Source organism: Fusarium falciforme, chromosome 8 (assembly GCF_026873545.1).
Source record: "Fusarium falciforme chromosome 8, complete sequence".
Lineage (NCBI taxonomy): Eukaryota > Fungi > Ascomycota > Sordariomycetes > Hypocreales > Nectriaceae > Fusarium > Fusarium falciforme.
Window position 1 is genome coordinate 3,453,361 of NC_070551.1, and position 17,566 is coordinate 3,470,926.

General features: G+C 55.9%; 1 protein-coding gene across 1 annotated transcript; it reads left to right on the top strand.

Annotated features, from left to right (window-relative positions):
* Window positions 1–270: 270 nt before the first annotated feature.
* Window positions 271–17,466, top strand: NCS54_01083900 (Hypothetical protein; the record flags this gene model as incomplete). Its single annotated transcript, XM_053156132.1, has 2 exons — window positions 271–4,493; window positions 4,626–17,466. The coding sequence occupies 2 exons, from the start codon at window positions 271–273 to the stop codon at window positions 17,464–17,466; spliced, it is 17,064 nt and encodes a 5,687-aa protein (XP_053012107.1).
* Window positions 17,467–17,566: the final 100 nt, after the last annotated feature.

The following is a 17,566-nucleotide window of genomic DNA, read 5'->3' on the forward strand; positions in this document are numbered from 1 at the left end:
TGTGCACAATGGCTTTGTAGCTTGGGGTGCAGTTTCCGCATACTGTTCATCGTCGAGAACAGCTTTCCTCCCCAGGCCTCGACGCTGCGGGCCTTGAGGTGCCCGAGTCCGGATATGAGGCGAGTCGAGAAAGGATCGACAGGCTTTATAATTCTTTGGTGATACCTCCTTCGTTCCTGAAGCCTCAAATCGTTCCTTGACTACATTTTTGCGCGTCTAATATTCTATCTCTCCTTTTTGTGTGCACGTTGTGCATGCGCCGCAGCAACAATGCGGTCCTCTTTGACGACGGTGCTACGGCACCTCCTCTTCGCGACTCTCGCGGGGACATCCCGCGCTTTCCTTGGTGTTCAAGATGATAGGTTAGTTCTTGGTATTAACAATGGGTATTCAGGTGTTTGTTATACGTACGTATCCGTCTATCCAGTCCTTGCCGATATTCCCGACTACATCACCGTCACACGATCATACAAGGGCTCAGTCAAGACTCTACAAACCGTTCCTCCGCAGGGGGATGAACCAGGTATTGTCATCGTTCAGGAGCCGGGCGGTACTTCATCACCAGAGAACACAATCATTTCAGCATCAGATGGGGGTTCTTACGTGATTACACTTCGCCCACATAAGGGATCAGTTCCGATTACTTCAGCCATCACAAGGGTCATTCCACCAACGGATGGTAACCCTGGAGAGGTCATTATCGAAACCCCAGGCGATGGCACTTACGAAACCCTTCAACCACTTACTCTCGAACCTCACGGCACATCTGGATATGTCACAGTTCTCCAGCCACTTGCTAACGCAGAACTCTCATCCATTGAATGGATTACTCTCTCGCCCAGCGGAGGACAACGTGGTTCAGTCATTATCCACGTTCCTTCCAACACACTCACTAGAGGCAAGCTCGAACCTCTCACACTCGAGCCTGCTAAGATCGGTGGTTATGTCACCGTCATCGAGGCGCATGAAACAATTTCAACAGTCATCCGCGTGACTATCGAACCGAGCGGCAAAAATCCCGGTACGGTTCTTATTCAAACACCAGCTTTGGCTTCTCTCCAAGCTCTGGGACGCATCGAGGCCCAGACAATCACTCTACAACCTGAAGACGCGACTGGTTATGTCACTATTATCGAACCAGCTGAGGGAGACGTCACACCCACAGCTCCTATTAGAATTACTATTCCTCCGACTGGCACCAAGCTCGGCACTGTTTTGATTCAAACACCCCCTGGAGTTAACAACGCCGATCAGGGAGGACCAAAGGCTACTCTACCACCAGGTGCCACGGCTCCACCAGGAGGCTCAGATTCTGATGGATCAGTATCTTATACTACCATCACCCGAGTTGTCACGGACCTCGACCTTGGTGATGGTGGTTCAGGCGGTGGGTCTGGTAACGGATCGGGTGACAACTCTGGTGATGACGGAAACGGCAATGCTGCAGCTGGAGGCGACAGCAACGACGATAACGGACCACGACAAACGGTCACGATTCCTCCCGAAAACGGCAACCCAGGAACCGTTCTCATTCTCAGGCCAGGACGCTCAGGCGATTCTGCCACTGGGCAAGACGGTCAAGACAACGCCGTGGAAAGCTTGTCTGGAGATGCCCAGCAGTCTGACTCCGCCAATGGAGACTCTGATGATGAAGATTCAGAGTATGGGAGAATAGAGTATGACGGTGAGGAAGATTCAGATGATCAGTCTGGCGATTCAAACTCTCCTGGTGCCAACGCAGGCGCTGATGGCTCAGACGGCGACAATGGCGACGGATCTTCCGGCTCTGGCTCAGGTTCCGGGTCGAACTCTGGCAATGGCTCTGGTCGACAAGGCCAAGGCAATGATTCAGGAGACAACAACTCAACTGGAAGTGATGGAAACTCAGGAGGAGATGCCCAAGGAGGCAGCGGCTCTGGAAGCAATGATCCCGACGATCCCAACTTCCGCGATGGCCACGGCAAGCACAATGGAAACCATGACGACTCCGATGGCCAGAGGGGTGGCTCTTCAAATAATAACTCTGCAGGAAGCGGATCTGGAGATGGTAGCTCCAGTGATGGAGGTAGCCAGGGATCCGGAGGAAACGGAGGTTCTGGAGGCGACAATGGTCAAAACAACTCTGGAAACGGAAATTCAGGGTCTAACAACGGCTCCGGAAACAACGGATCTTCTGGATCTGGAAACTCTTCTGGTGGCTCCAACTCTGGAAACGGTCAGTCCGGCAGCGGCAACCAGTCTGGGGGTTCAGGCAATGACGGAGGCTCCTCGAATAACTCAGGCGGCTCTGATTCTTCCTCCACTGGCGAAGTTGAGAATAATGACTCTGGAGATGGCTCTTCAAGGGGCAGCTCTGGAGGCAGTTCTGGAGATGGCAATGACTCTGGTTCCGGTTCAGGGTCTGGGGCTGGCTCCAACTCAAACAATGGCAGTGGTTCCGGAGGGTCTGGTTCAGGGAGCAACAACAACAACAACAACAACAACAACAACAACAATGGTGGCTCTGGTCAAGACAACTCTGATGGCCAGTCTTCTGGAAATAGCAACTCTGGAGGTAGTGGATCTGGCTCCAACAATGGTGGCAACGGCTCTGGTGGTGGTGGCTCCGGCTCAGGATCCAACGACGATGACTCTGGAGACGGCACCAATGGAAACACGAGCGGGTCAGGAAACCCTGGTAGTGGATCGGGATCAGGAGATAATAACTCCGGTTCTGGCTCAGGCAATAACAACTCTGGCTCCGGACAAGGAGGCAACTCCAACTCTGGGGGCAACGGATCTGGCTCAGGTGGCAACAAGCCTTCCTCGACACATGGTTACGATGGGCCAGATGGAAAACACAAGCCCGGTGGGCCTGAAGAAACCAACTCTGGCTCAGGATCTGGAGGGTCCGGCAGCAATAACGGAGGCAGTGGCCCCGGAAACAACGGGTCTGGGTCCGGGTCATCAGGAGGTAACAATTCTTCCGGTGGCAATGGATCTGGATCTGGATCTGGATCTTCAGATGGTAGTGGCTCTGGCTCTGGATCAGGTAACAACAACTCTGGAGGCAACGGTTCGGGGTCCAACAACAACGGAAGTGGCTCTAGTGGAAACAATGGCGGCTCTTCCGGTGGCAGTGGACCTGGCAACGGCTCCTCTGGAGGAAATGGATCTTCAGGTGGAAACGGACCTGGATCTAATGACAAAGGCAATGGGTCTGGTTCAGGCTCATCCGGAAACAATGGGTCTGGTTCTGGTAGCAATGGTTCCTCCGGGGGTAGCCAATCAGGAACTCCTCAGGGCGGAGGCAACTCCGGTTCGGGTTCCTCAGGGGGCAGTGGATCTGGATCCAACAACAGCGGCAGTGGCTCGCAAGGTGGATCTGGATCGGGCTCATCAGGGTCTGGATCTGGCGGAAACGGAAACGGAAACGGTTCCTCTGGGGGTGACAACAGCGCCTCTGGTGGAAGTGGATCTGGATCCGGCAACAACGGGTCCTCCGGAGGTAACGGCAACACCTCTTCGGGGGGTTCTGGATCAGGGTCAGGAAACAATGGCTCTTCTGGCGGCAGCGGGTCTGGATCAAACAATGGCAACGGTAACGGTGGTTCATCAGGAGGTAGTGGATCGGGATCCGGAAATAACGGCTCATCTGGAGGGAACGGTAACAACTCCGGAGGTAGCGGATCCGGGTCTAACAACGGGAACGGATCTTCCGGCGGCAATGGCGGCTCCCAAGGTGGAAATGGATCTGGTTCTGGAAACAATGGCTCTTCTGGAGGCAGCGACAACTCTGGAGGGAACGGATCGGGGTCAAACAATGGTAACGGCTCGGGATCTGGAAACAACGGATCTCCTGGCAACGGAGGAAACGGAAATGGCTCCTCTGGTGGCAGCAACTCAGGCTCAGGGTCTAACGGTAACGGTGGCGGTTCATCTGGAGGCAACGGCAACCAGTCCGGAGGCACCAACAACAATGGTGGCTCTGGCTCTGGGTCCTCCGGAGGTAACGGATCCGGATCCGGGTCTGGTAATGCATCGCGCTCGGTATCTGCATCTCCAAGCCCTGGTGGCAAACTCAACCCCGATGACGATAATAGCTCTGGAGGTGCTGCCCCTACAACTCGAGTCCCCTCAAACAACGGGTCAGGCAACAATTCTGGCAACAACAACTCCGGTGGTAACAACTCTGGAAGCAACGGATCTGGAGGCAACAACAACAATTCTGGTGGCAACGGTAGTTCTGGAGGAAACCCTGGGGGCGACGGAGACGGAAACGGATCTTCTGGAGGTAATGGCTCTGGGGCCGGCTCTGTGGCCGGCTCTTCAGCATCCAGGAGCTCGACTCGTGCCCCTAATGGCGGCACTACACGACCCCAGCCTCATCTCCAGACCACAACTACCCGCTACACAGTCACGTCGGGTGGTCAAGTTATCACACGCACTTCGGTCATCGTCGAGACAATCAGCAACTCGGACGACGGAGCTGGTACATCCAGTCATCGTTCTGCGTCAGTTCGTGGAGGCGCCTCATCATCGCATCACGGCTCAGCTTCCAGTCATTCCTCTAGATCTCATGCAGCTGCCTCTGTCACTAGAACCCCAAGACCTTCTCAAGGTTCTAACGGCGGATCCGGTTCTAGCGGAGACTCTGGTGGTGGTGAAGAGTCTACTCCCGGCAACGGGCAGGCTCCTTCGGCCACCTTGACACCTGTGGAGCAGATCATTCCTTCAGCTGTAACCACCGTTTCAGGCGGATCGGCTTCAACTAACTCGAGAGCTGGATCCAGTATCAGTCAGTCATCCGCCGGAGGAAACAGCCAAGCCTCCAACTCTGCTGGAAACTCGGCCAACAATGGTGCTGCATCCAGTTCTGGTTCTCGAGCTGCTTCTAGCTCTGGATTTTCACCCAACACTGCAGCATCTAACGGCAACAGCGGAGCCAGTGGTTCCAATTCCGCCTCCGCCAGCAATGGAGGAGCTGCTAATGGATCTGGCTTCTCGTCTTCACTTCCAGCCAACACGAGATTTGCAAGTGGTTCTGCAGCTACTGCTTCAGGCCAAGGAAGTGGTGGAGTTCAGGCATCCAGATCCGGGGCTGGATCTTCTGGTACAGGTACGCCTAACCAGAACAACGGTTCAGGTGGCGATGATGACTCTGGCTCAGGAGGTGGATCCAATGCTTCGAACACCGCTGGATCGGCTGGTGGTCGAGCTACCAGCTCTCACTCCAGCTCGCATGGCTCGCACAGTTCTACTGTCTCGGGCGTAGTGGCTGGAGGTGCCGTGAGCTCGGGATCCGCAGGTGGCGCTTCAGCAACAGGTAGTTCAAACTCGGCTCACCACTCTGGTTCTGCCCATGGCTCTTCAAACACAGCACATGGTGGCAGTCAGGCCTCTCCATCTGGTGGCTCCGGCCCTGATGATGATTCGGGCGATGACGATGGAGTCCAGCAAGGAGGGAATGGCTCCAACGCCTCTTCCACTGGCGCATCAGGACACTCAAGCTCAGCTCACCACTCTTCTGGATCTTGGCATACTGGTTCTGGCCATCAGTCAGGTTCTGTTGATGGAGCCAATGCTACTGGTGCTCCTCAAGGTGCTGGTGGATCAGCTCACAGCGCATCGGCCGGCCATGGCACCCACACTGGTGGCAACTCAGCGTCTCCCTCCAGCGGCCAAGGCCAACAGTCTGGAGATGATGACGAGGAAGAAGAGAACAATGACCCCGATTCAGGTAGTTCTGATACTGCTCATACTTCAGGAACTGGCGCCCATGGCTCTGCCCATAGTACATCTCACACCGTTTCGGCTCACGTCAATAACGCCTCTGGAACACACGCATCAGGTGCTAGCGCTTCTGCGACTGGTGTTGGTACTGGTGGCGACGGTGACGGCGACGGCGACGAAGATGGTGGTGATGATGACGGTGGATCTGGAAACCAAGCTTCTCACACAGGTTCAGGCTCTGCCCACTCGGCTCACGGAACTGCCACAGGAGCTTCGGGAGACTCGCATGGAGCCTCTCATTCGAGCAGTTCAGGTGCTTCCCATGCTTCCGGCACAGGTGTAGCTGGTGTCGGCGATGGAGATGGCGATGACAACTCTGGAGATGACGACAGTTCTGAAACTGCAACCGACGACGACACTGCTTTCCTCACACCCGAGGTCCCAGTTCCTACTGGCGTCCCCTCAGAAGATGGTGATGACGACAATTCAGGAGCTGCCCAAACCGAGACAGACGACTCTGGTGCTGGGTCTGTGACTGATGATGAGACTGCTTTCATTACGCCCCAAGTTCCAGTGCCCAGTGGATTCTTAACTAGTGCTGATGGTGGTGATGATGATGATGATACCGCCTCCGCAACTCAGGATGATGTAGGCTCTGACGGGTCCACTACCGACGACGCAGATGCTGGAGGGACTGGCACTGGAGACGATGACGGATCTGCAAGCGAAACCGAAGACTCTGGGTCAACAGCAACTACTTCTGGAGCTGGCTTTGATGACGAAGATGAAGATGAAGATGATGCTAGTTCAGGCATCACAAGCTTCACTTCTGGAGCCGCAGCTACCGGAGCTCATCATGGCGCTACAACCATCCCAGCGACAAACGGTGGCAACGTCACCATTTACAGACCTGGTGCTCGCCTCGCCTTCCACACTATCTACATCCCGCCCACATCTACTGAGCCAGGAACCGTTATCATTGAGACGCCAACCATGGGCCCTCTGGCCAGCGGCGGTGCTTCTGCCTCGGACGGTGCGAAGCCTAACGTTACCATCTACAGTGGTGGATCTGGGTCGGTCACTTATACGTCCTTTATCCCCGCCACTGGAACTGATGAGGCCGGCACTGTTATTATCGTGACGCCTACTTCAGACCCCGACGATGAGACTGATGGGGATATCACCGGGTCTGTGAGCACAAGGCACCACGTTACCATCATCAGCGGCGGCCCAGGCTCTGTTGCATATACAACCTACTATCCCCCGGCCAATTCGGATGAGCAGGGCACAGTTGTCATTGTCACCCCGACTGCAGACCCTGGTGACGATGATGATGGCGCTATAGCCACAGATGATGATGGTAATTTAGAAGCCACTGGAACCGACGGCTCTCCTGAAGACGGCGAGACTGGAAGCAACTCTTTCAGCATCAGGCCCAATGTTACCGTCTACAGCACTGGCACTGGATCTGTCGGTCACACGACTTTCCTGCCAGCTACTGCCTCCAACGAAGCAGGCACAGTTATCATTGTGCGTCCAGCTGGCGATGCCACTGAGACCGACGATGGGGCCGGTAGCCCTACTGTGACCGTCTACAGTGGAGGTCCAGGCGTGACAGGCTATACCACCTACGTCCCCCCCGCAGCCTCGGGCGAGGCCGGTACTCTCTATATCATCACGCCAACTTCGGGCCCTGAAGCCGAGACTGGGGATGGAGATGACACCCTAACTGTGACAGTGTACAGCGGTGGCCCTGGCTCAACGGCTCACAGCACCTATGTCCGCGGTGCTTCGGGTGAAGCTGGAACCCTCTACATCGTCACTCCTACTGGTGGCTCTCTCAGTCACACATCCGGGCATACTGATAGCCACACTGATCGACCTACTGTCACTATTTACAGTGGTGGTTCTGGTTCAACTACTCGCACGACCTATGTTGCCCCAACTGGCACAGATGAAGACGGAACTCTCTACATCGTCACTCCCACATCTGGCCCAGAAGCCGAGACTGACGATGCAGATGATGAACCAACCGTCACTGTGTACAGCGGTGGCCCTGGTTCCAGTGGCCACATTACCTTTGTTCCCGGCGTATCGGGCGAACCGGGCACTCTTTACATCGTCACCCCGACTTCTGGTCCTGAAGCTGAGACCGAGGACGGAGGCAATAACCCTACTGTCACTGTGTATAGTGGAGGTACTGGCTCGAGCGGTTATACCACTTACGTCCCTGCAGCCGAGTCTGGGGAAGCTGGAACGCTCTATATCGTTACGCCGACTGCCGGTTCAGGCGAAACCGTCACCATACGCAGTGGCGGCCCCGGATCAACAGGTCATACCACTCATGTGCCCGGTGTCTCGGGCGAGCCAGGAACTCTTTACATCGTTACTCCAACATCTGACCCTGAAGCTGAGACCGGGGATGGAGACGACAGCCCGACTGTCACCATCTACAGCGGCGGCGCAGGCTCGAGTGGCTATACTACTTATGTCCCTGCGGCTGAATCTGGCGAGCCCGGAACACTTTACATTGTCACGCCGACTGCTGGCACCCATGCCCACTCTGGTAGCAGCCATACCGGAGCCCATACTGTCACTGTACACAGTGGTGGCCCTGGAGCAACTGGCCACACCACGTATGTGCCGGGCGTTTCAGGGGAACCAGGAACTCTTTACATCGTCACGCCCACCTCTGGTCCTGAGGCAGAGACTGATGATGGAGATGATGGCGCCCCTACAGTCACCGTCTACAGCGGTGGTTCAGGCTCAAGTGGCTACACCACCTATGTTCCCGGTGTCGACGATGAACCGGGAACGCTCTATATCGTCACGCCAACTGGCGATTCCGAGACTGACTCTGATGACCAGCCTACTGTCACTATCTTCAGCGGTGGACCCGGGTCGACGGGACACACTACCTATGTTGCAGGAGTCTCAGGCCAACCTGGTACTCTTTACATCGTTACACCCACTGCTGGCGCGACTGGAGACGATGATGAAGATCCCGAAACTCAGACTGGCAGGCCTACCGTGACCATCTACAGCGGTGGCCCTGGCTCCATGGCGCACTCTACTTACGTATCTGGCGTTTCGGGCGAGCCTGGCACTCTTTACATAGTCACACCTACCGCTGGTGTCACTGGCACAGATATTGACGACGCCAATGAGACTGATGGCCCTACTGTTACTGTCTATAGCGGTGGACCTGGCGCAACTGCGCACTCGACCTTCATCTCTGGGGTTTCAGGGCAGCCTGGCACTCTCTATATCGTCACGCCTACTTCTGGTGTTACCGAGACCGACGATGCAGGCGAGGTCAGCCCAACGGGAGCTGGTAATGTTACTATCTTTGCTGGTGGGTCTGATTCAACCAGGTATACTAACTATATCCCCCCGACTGCTCCTGGAGAACCAGGAACTCTGGTCATCATCACCCCCACTGGTAGCGCGTCTGCTACCGAGGGCAATTCAGGAAGCCCAACTGTCACCGTTTACAGCGGCGGCCCTGGTTCAACAGCACACTCGACCTATGTTCCAGGCGAAGATGGGGAGCCAGGCACCCTGTATATCATCACGCCTACCTCCGCTGCTGCCGAGACTGATGATGACTCCGGAGCTCCTACCGTCACTATCTTCAGTGGAGGCCCAGGGTCTACTGGACATACTACGTACGTGCCAGGTCTGTCAGGCGAACCGGGAACCCTCTATATCGTTACGCCAACTTCTGGAGCTTCCCCAACCGATGATGATGATGAGGCTCCAACTGTCACCATCTTCAGCGGAGGCCCTGGTTCTACCAGGCATAGCACTTACCTCGCACCAGCCGAGTCCGGTCAGGCAGGCACTCTCATCATTATAACGCCTACAGATGCATCTGCGACCAATGACGAAGACTCAGAAACTCCCACAGTCACCGTGTACAGTGGAGGACCTGGATCTACAGCGCACACGACGTATGTTCCTGGTGAGGACGACGAGCCGGGCACACTCTACATCATTACACCGACTTCCGGGCCCGCTGCGACGGATGACGACGATGATACTCCAACTGTCACGGTCTTCAGTGGAGGATCCGGTGCAACCGCTCACAGCACCTACGTGCCAGGCATTTCCAACCAGCCCGGAACATTATACATCGTCACGCCCACGGGCGCATCTGCCACAGATGATGAGGACTCGGATGTTCCTACGGTTACTATTTATAGCGGCGGACCCGGCTCGACAGCGCACAGCACCTACGTTCCAGGTGAAGACGATGAGCCAGGCACCCTCTATATCATCACTCCTACCTCTGGTCCGTCAGCCACAGATGACGATGACTCAGGGTCTCCTACCGTTACCGTGTACAGCGGAGGTCCAGGTTCAACTGCGCATTCCACGTATGTTGCTGGTGTTTCTGGCCAACCAGGAACCCTTTATGTGGTAACTCCTACTTCTGGAGCCTCTGCCACGGATGACGAGGACGCTGGCAGCCCTACGGTCACCGTCTACACTGGAGGCCCAGGCTCCACGGGTCACACGACTTATCTGCCTCCAGCAGCTTCAGGCGAGCCAGGAACCCTCGTTATCGTCACCCCTATGGGCGGAGCATCTGCAACAGACGACGACAACGTCGGAACTCCCACCGTTACGGTCTATAGTGGAGGACCAGGCTCAACCGCACACACAACTTATGTCGCAGGCAAAGATGGTGAGCCAGGAACTCTATACATCGTCACGCCCACTTCTGGAGCCTCCGAGACAGATGATGATGACTCAGGAAGCCCTACGGTCACCGTTTTCAGTGGTGGGCCAGGCTCAGTCGGACATACCACCTATGTGGCTGGCGTTTCAGGACAACCCGGAACCATTTTCATTGTTACCCCTACATCTGATCCCTCTGCTACAGAAGACGATGATTCCGAAACCGTCACCGTCGTTAACGGAGGCCCGGGTGTATCTGGACACACTACTTATGTCCCAGGAATCTCAGGTCAGCCCGGGACTCTATTCATCGTCACTCCGACGCCCGGCGCCTCTGAGACGGACGACGACGATGGCTCAGGAAGTCCTACAGTCACCGTCTTCAGTGGCGGGCCAGGCTCAGTCGGGCACACTACATATGTGGCCGGTATTTCAGGGCAACCCGGAACACTCTTCATCGTTACCCCTACATCTGATCCCTCTACTACAGATAACGACGATTCCGAAACCGTCACCGTGGTTAGCGGGGGTTCAGGCTCATCTGGATACACTACCTATGTCCCAGGCATCTCTGGTCAACCCGGGACTCTGTTCATCGTCACTCCGACTTCCGGCGCCTCTGAGACGGACGACGACGATGGCTCCGGAAGTCCCACTGTCACTGTCTTCAGTGGTGGGCCGGGCACTGTTGGGCACACCACCTACGTCCCTGGCGAAAACAATGAGCCCGGAACCCTTTTCATTGTCACACCCACATCTGGCCCCTCTGCAACGGATGATGATGATTCTGGAAGCCCGACCGTCACTATTTACAGCGGTGGACCTGGCTCAACAGCTCACAGCACGTATGTTTCGGGGGTCTCTGGGGAGCCTGGAACTCTTTATATCGTTACACCGACTACCGGCTCTCACAGTTACACTACTGGGTATCATGGAGCCGGTGAAACGGTTACTATCTACAGTGGAGGTCCCGGGTCAACTTCGCACTCGACTTACCTCTCTCCAGAAGCATCAGGCGAGCCAGGCACTCTCATCATCGTTACCCCCACCTCCGGCGCCACTGCTGGTGTTGAAGATGATGATGACGAAGTGACTGGAACCCACACTGGAACTCACACTGGACACCACACTGGAGATCAGACCGTTACTATTTATACTGGTGGCTCTGGGTCATCTGCTCACTCGACCTACGTCCCTCCAGCCGAGTCTGGTGAGCCCGGAACTCTCATCATCGTGACACCCACATCCGGCTCTCACACTTCTCATCATGACACTGAGACGGGTAGCCATACTGGAAGACACACCGTTACTGTCCACAGTGGTGGCCCTGGCTCTTCAGCGCACACTAGCTATGTTCCAGGTGAAGATGGTGAGCCCGGAACCCTTTACATCGTCACCCCAACCTCGGGTCCCGAGGCTTCTGAGGATGTCGACGACTCGACATCAGCGACACACACAGTAGCCCACAACATCACCATCTTCACCGAGGGACCTGGTTCCACTGCACACACGACATACATCCCACCGACATCGGGCGAGCCCGGCAAGGTGGTCATTGTCACGCCTGCATCCAACCCTCGATCTCAAAGCTCCGACGCCGACGACGACAGTCAGCCAACTGTCACTGTCTTCAGTGGCGGCCCAGGTTCGGTTGCCCACACAACCTACGTCCCCGGCGAGTCAGGTGAACCTGGAACCGTCTTTATCGTCACACCTACCAGAAGCCCCGCCGCTACCATTTACAACGGTGGTCCCGGCTCAGTTGCACAAACAACCTACGTGCCAGGCGAGGATGATGAACCAGGAACTCTCTACATCGTTACTCCCACTTCAGGCCCGGGTCGTGCTACTGCCACACTCTACACCGGCGGACCGGGCTCAACTGCCCATATCACCTACGTCGCGGGAGAAGATGGTGAACCTGGAACAGTCTTCATTGTCACACCTACCACAGGCGCGGGCAGGGCAACGGCTACCGTGTACAGCGGCGGGCCAGGCTCTACCGCCCATACCACATATGTGCCGGGAGAGGACGACGAGCCAGGCACCCTCTACATCGTCACACCAACTGGTGCTTCTCGAAGCCCCGCCGCTACGATCTACAGTGGCGGATCGGGATCAACTGCACACACCACATATGTCCCAGGAGAGGATGGTGAGCCGGGAACCTTGTATATTGTCACACCCACTGGCGCATCACAAGTCCCTGCCGCTACCGTGTATAGCGGTGGTTCAGGTTCAACTGCACACACGACGTACATTCCTGGCGAAGACGACGAGCCAGGAACTCTCTATATCGTTACGCCTACTGGTTCTTCGCGAAGCCCTGCTGCTACCGTGTACAGTGGTGGCTCAGGATCAACGGCGCATACCACGTATGTTCCAGGAGAAGACGATGAGCCCGGAACCTTGTATATCGTCACTCCCACCGGCGCTCCTGACAGCCCCACAGTTACTATATACAGCGGAGGCCCAGGCTCAACTGCGCATACTACCTACGTTCCTGGAGAAGATGATGAGCCAGGAACCCTCTATATCATCACGCCAACTTCAGACCCAGAAGCTGAGACTTCTGGTCACAACACAGGCTCTACCCACCACACCGTCACCGTCTTCAGCGGAGGCCCTGCTTCAACTGCACACACCACGTATGTCCCAGGGGCCTCTGGTGAGCCTGGTACTCTTTTCATCGTGACTCCTACCGTGGGAGCCCCTACCGTTACTGTCTACAGTGGTGGCCCTGCCTCTACTGCCCACAGTACGTATGTTGCTGGCGAAGACGGCGAGCCCGGCACACTTTACATCGTTACGCCTACTTCAGGTCCTGAAGCCGAGACCACTGGCGAGGACAGTCCCACTGTCACCGTTTTCAGTGGAGGACCTGGCTCGGTTGGGCACACCACGTATGTCCCTGGCGCTTCTGGTGAGCCCGGCACTCTTTATATCGTCACTCCAACCGGGGGCGATTCAGACGGCCAAACCGCTACTGTCTACAGTGGTGGACCTGGCACAGCTGCCCACACCACATACGTGCCTGGAATTGACGGCGAGGTCGGCACCGTCTTTATCGTTACGCCAACGGCAAGCGTTTCGGGACGTCATACCGTCACTATCCACAGTGGTGGGCCTGCTTCCACGCCACAGACCACATATGTGCCAGGTGAAGATGGCGAGCCCGGCACTCTGTATATCGTCACACCCACTGGAAGCTCTTCAGGACGGCAAACCGTTACTCTTCAGAGCGGTGGCTCTGGCTCTGTGGTCTATACCACTTATGTCCCTGGCGAAGACGATGAACCGGGCACTTTGTATATCGTTACGCCTACTGGAGCCTCCTCAGGACGTCAAACTGTCACTGTCCATAGCGGCGGGCCTGCTTCTGAGGCATACACTACGTACGTGCCAGGTGAAGACGATGAACCGGGAACTCTTTACATCGTTACCCCCACTGGAAGCCATTCAGGAACAGGAACCTCAGCAGAACGCCATACTGTTACTGTCCACAGTGGCGGGCCTGGCACCGTTGCGCACACAACCTACGTTCCAGGTGAGTTCGATGAACCAGGAACTCTGTTCATTGTCACGCCAACTGCAAGCTCCTCGGGCCGCCATACCGTCACAGTCCATAGTGGCGGACCCGGAACCGCTGCGTATACTATTTATGTTCCTGGTGAGGACGACGAGCCAGGTACTCTCTTTATTGTCACACCTACCGCTGCAAGCTCTTCGGGTCGCCACACCGTCACTGTCCACAGCGGCGGTCCCGGTACCGCGGGCCATACGACCTATGTTCCAGGTGAAGATGATGAGCCAGGCACTCTATTCATCGTCACGCCTACAGGGGGTGTTTCAGACAGCCCTACTGTCACGGTGTACAGCGGCGGGCCAGGCACAGTTGGACACACTACATACGTACCAGGCGACTCAGGGGAACCCGGAACCGTTTTCATTGTTACCCCCACTGGAGGTGATGATGAGAGCCCTACTGTCACCCTCTTCAGTGGAGGACCAGGCTCTACCACCCATTCTACATATGTCACAGGAGCCTCGGGTGAGCCTGGAACACTCTACATCGTCACTCCTACTTCGGGTCCCGACGCTGAGACTTCTGATGGTCTCGATGATGGGGCGACTGGTAGCCCGAACGTCACCATCTTTACAGGTGGTCCCGGATCGGTTGCTCACACGACCTACATCCCCGGTGAAGACGACGAGCCCGGAACTGTTATCATCGTCACGCCTACCTCAGGCCCCGAAACTGACACCTCTGATGTTGATGATGGCATTACCTCTGATAGACCTACCGTGACCGTCTTCAGTGGTGGCTCAGGCACAGCTGGTTATACCAGCTACGTCCCTGGTGAATCGAACGATCCGGGAACCGTTTTCATCGTCACCCCGCAAGGAGAGCCTCATTCTTCTTCGGGCGGTACACACCACGGAACCACGATCGCACCGTCTTCCGCCGGTGGCAACGTTACCATCTACAGAGCTGGCACTCAATCAACTACAAGAACCATCTTCGTGCCCCCTACAGCCTCCGATGAAGCCGGCACCGTCATTATCGAGACCCCAACCGCAGGCCCGGGGGAGACAGAATCTGGAAGCATCACTTATACAGATAGCCACACAGCCGGGCACACCACAGTTGCGCCAGATCATGGAAGTGGAAACGTCACCATCTACAGAGCCGGAACTCGCTCAACTTCACATACCGTTTTCGAGCCCGCTACTGGATCCAACGAACCGGGAACCGTCATCATCGAGACACCAACGGTGCCTGTCACCAATTCAGCTGGTGAGACCATATCTCCCGAGATTGCAAACTCGACCATCATCCGTGGTGGCCCTCACTCAACGACGCATACAATCTTCATCCCGGCGACAGCTTCCAACGAGCCTGGAACCGTCATCATTGAGACGCCCACTGTCCACATCACTGATGGACCTACTGAGACCACGACTGACTCTCCTTCTGGCATCGCCAACGTGACTGTTGTCCGAGGAGGTACTCTCTCAACCACTCATACGGTCTATATCCCTCCAACTGCGTCGAATGAGCCCGGCACTGTTATTATCGAGTTGCCAGTTGTTGGCATCACGGATGCACCCAGCGAACCCACTTGGACACCCTCAGACGACGATGTCACCATCATCAGGGATGGTTCCTTGACAACTACGCACACCATCTACATCCCTCCAGCTTCAGGCCAGCCAGGAACAGTCATCATTGAGACTCCTACTGCCGTGCTTGCTACCAACTCTGCTGGTGAGACGACGCTGGTGGATACTCCAGGCCACAACGTCACCGTCTTCAGGGCTGGTACTCGCTCAACCTCGCACACCATCTATGAGCCCCCAACTGCAGATGGTGAACATGGTACTCTCATCATTGAAACTCCCACTGGGGATCACCACATTGGAGCATCGGTCACCAGCCACTCTGGGGATCAGACTTCTCTCACGCCTCAGGCTGGTGCCTCTTCTGCAGGCCTGTCTTCAGAGACGGGCGCAAGCGATGGACATTCAGGCAGTGTCACGTCCTATACTGGAGCCTCAAGTGATGATTCTCATACATCTCACACCTCATCACATGGATCCTCACACTCAGAAGATGCTTCGAGCACATCTGGTGTTCTTATCGATGTCGAGAACATCTCCAGGAGTTCATCATCCGGCGCCGACTCAGGGCCCGGATCCTCCAGCCATTCAGATTCTGCATCTTCCTCCGCTAGCTCGTCAACTACTTCTAGTGAAAGCTCCGGAGCATCCACCAGCTCCTCTGCGGATGTCAGCACGAGCAGTGCCTCAACAAGCTCAGCTCAGGCCAGCACCACTTCCAGTAGTGCCTCGACAAGCGAGCAAGCGAGCACATCGTCCGCCAGCTCAGCCACCACCAGTAGTTCGGCCGCAGCTTCAACATCTAGTAGCTCTGCTCCTGTTTCAACTTCCAGCAGTTCCATCGCAAGCACCTCTTCTAGCGCCGCGACAAGCTCGTCTAGCAGCGCCGCTGCTTCCACCTCTAGCAGTTCCGTTGCGACTACTAGCAGCTCCGTTGTGACTACTAGCAGCTCAATCTCAACCTCGAGCAGCGTCACAAGCACTTCAGTTAGCAGTAGTTCGTCAAGCAGCTCCTCCAGTTCATCCACCAGGCCCTCTTCGACTACGAGCTCCAGCTCATCAAGCACCAGCAGCACAAGTATCTCAACCACAGCACCACCCACAACCACAAGCAGGAGTTCCACATCCACCACATCCACTACCTCATCCGTCAAGCTCATGCCCACTTTCGACTGCGACAAGATGGGTTACGCCCTCGACGGTCGCCAACTCGTCATGGTCAATTTCGCCAATGGAGCAAGAAGCTCGATTGGGTACATCGGTACGGACGGTGGGTTCATCAACGCCATCGGCTTCAACAAGCTCGACAACTACATATATGCCGTCATCACCGACCCTCTCCTGGACATCCTTCTCGGTAGTCTACTTGGCGGCCAGCCTGGCTCGTGGCTCATGCGTGTTGCAAAGAACGGAAACTGGGATGTTCTCCCATATCGCATCGACAGCACGAGCATCACTCTGGGTGACATCGACGACGTTGGCCGTTTCTGGGTCTCCGAGGGAGGTAGAAAGTATTTCCAGATCGACGTCAATCCCGCATCTCCAACTTTTGGCAGCACCATCACGTCTGGTCTCTCGAACATGGGCATCTTGTCTGGCGTGGGTGACTGGGCGTTTGTACCGGGAAGCGGAAACTACCTCTACTCGGTGCAGTTCTCGCTCCTCTTCACCGGCATTCTTTCCACCAATGTCATCAAGTTCAATCTCGACACGATGAGATGGGAGCTCCACAAATCATGGGGTATACTCAGCGTTCTAGGCGCCGGTCTCGTCTGGGATATTGTATGGGGAACTTCCGACGGCATGCTGTACGCTCAAGAGACTATTCTTGGAACCACCTGGAGGTTCAACATCCGCAGCCCCAACACCAATCCAGTTGCTCTGCCTAAGGGTGGAACTCTCCTGGCGTTGACAGGAGACGGTGCCAGGTGTATTGGTGCAGCATCATAAGAGCAAGGAAGAACATAAGCGCAAGGAAGAAACATTAGGAGCGGCAAGATTGTCACAGAAGCCGCGGGGACATTCGGCATTTTCTGCCAAGTTTTCTTAT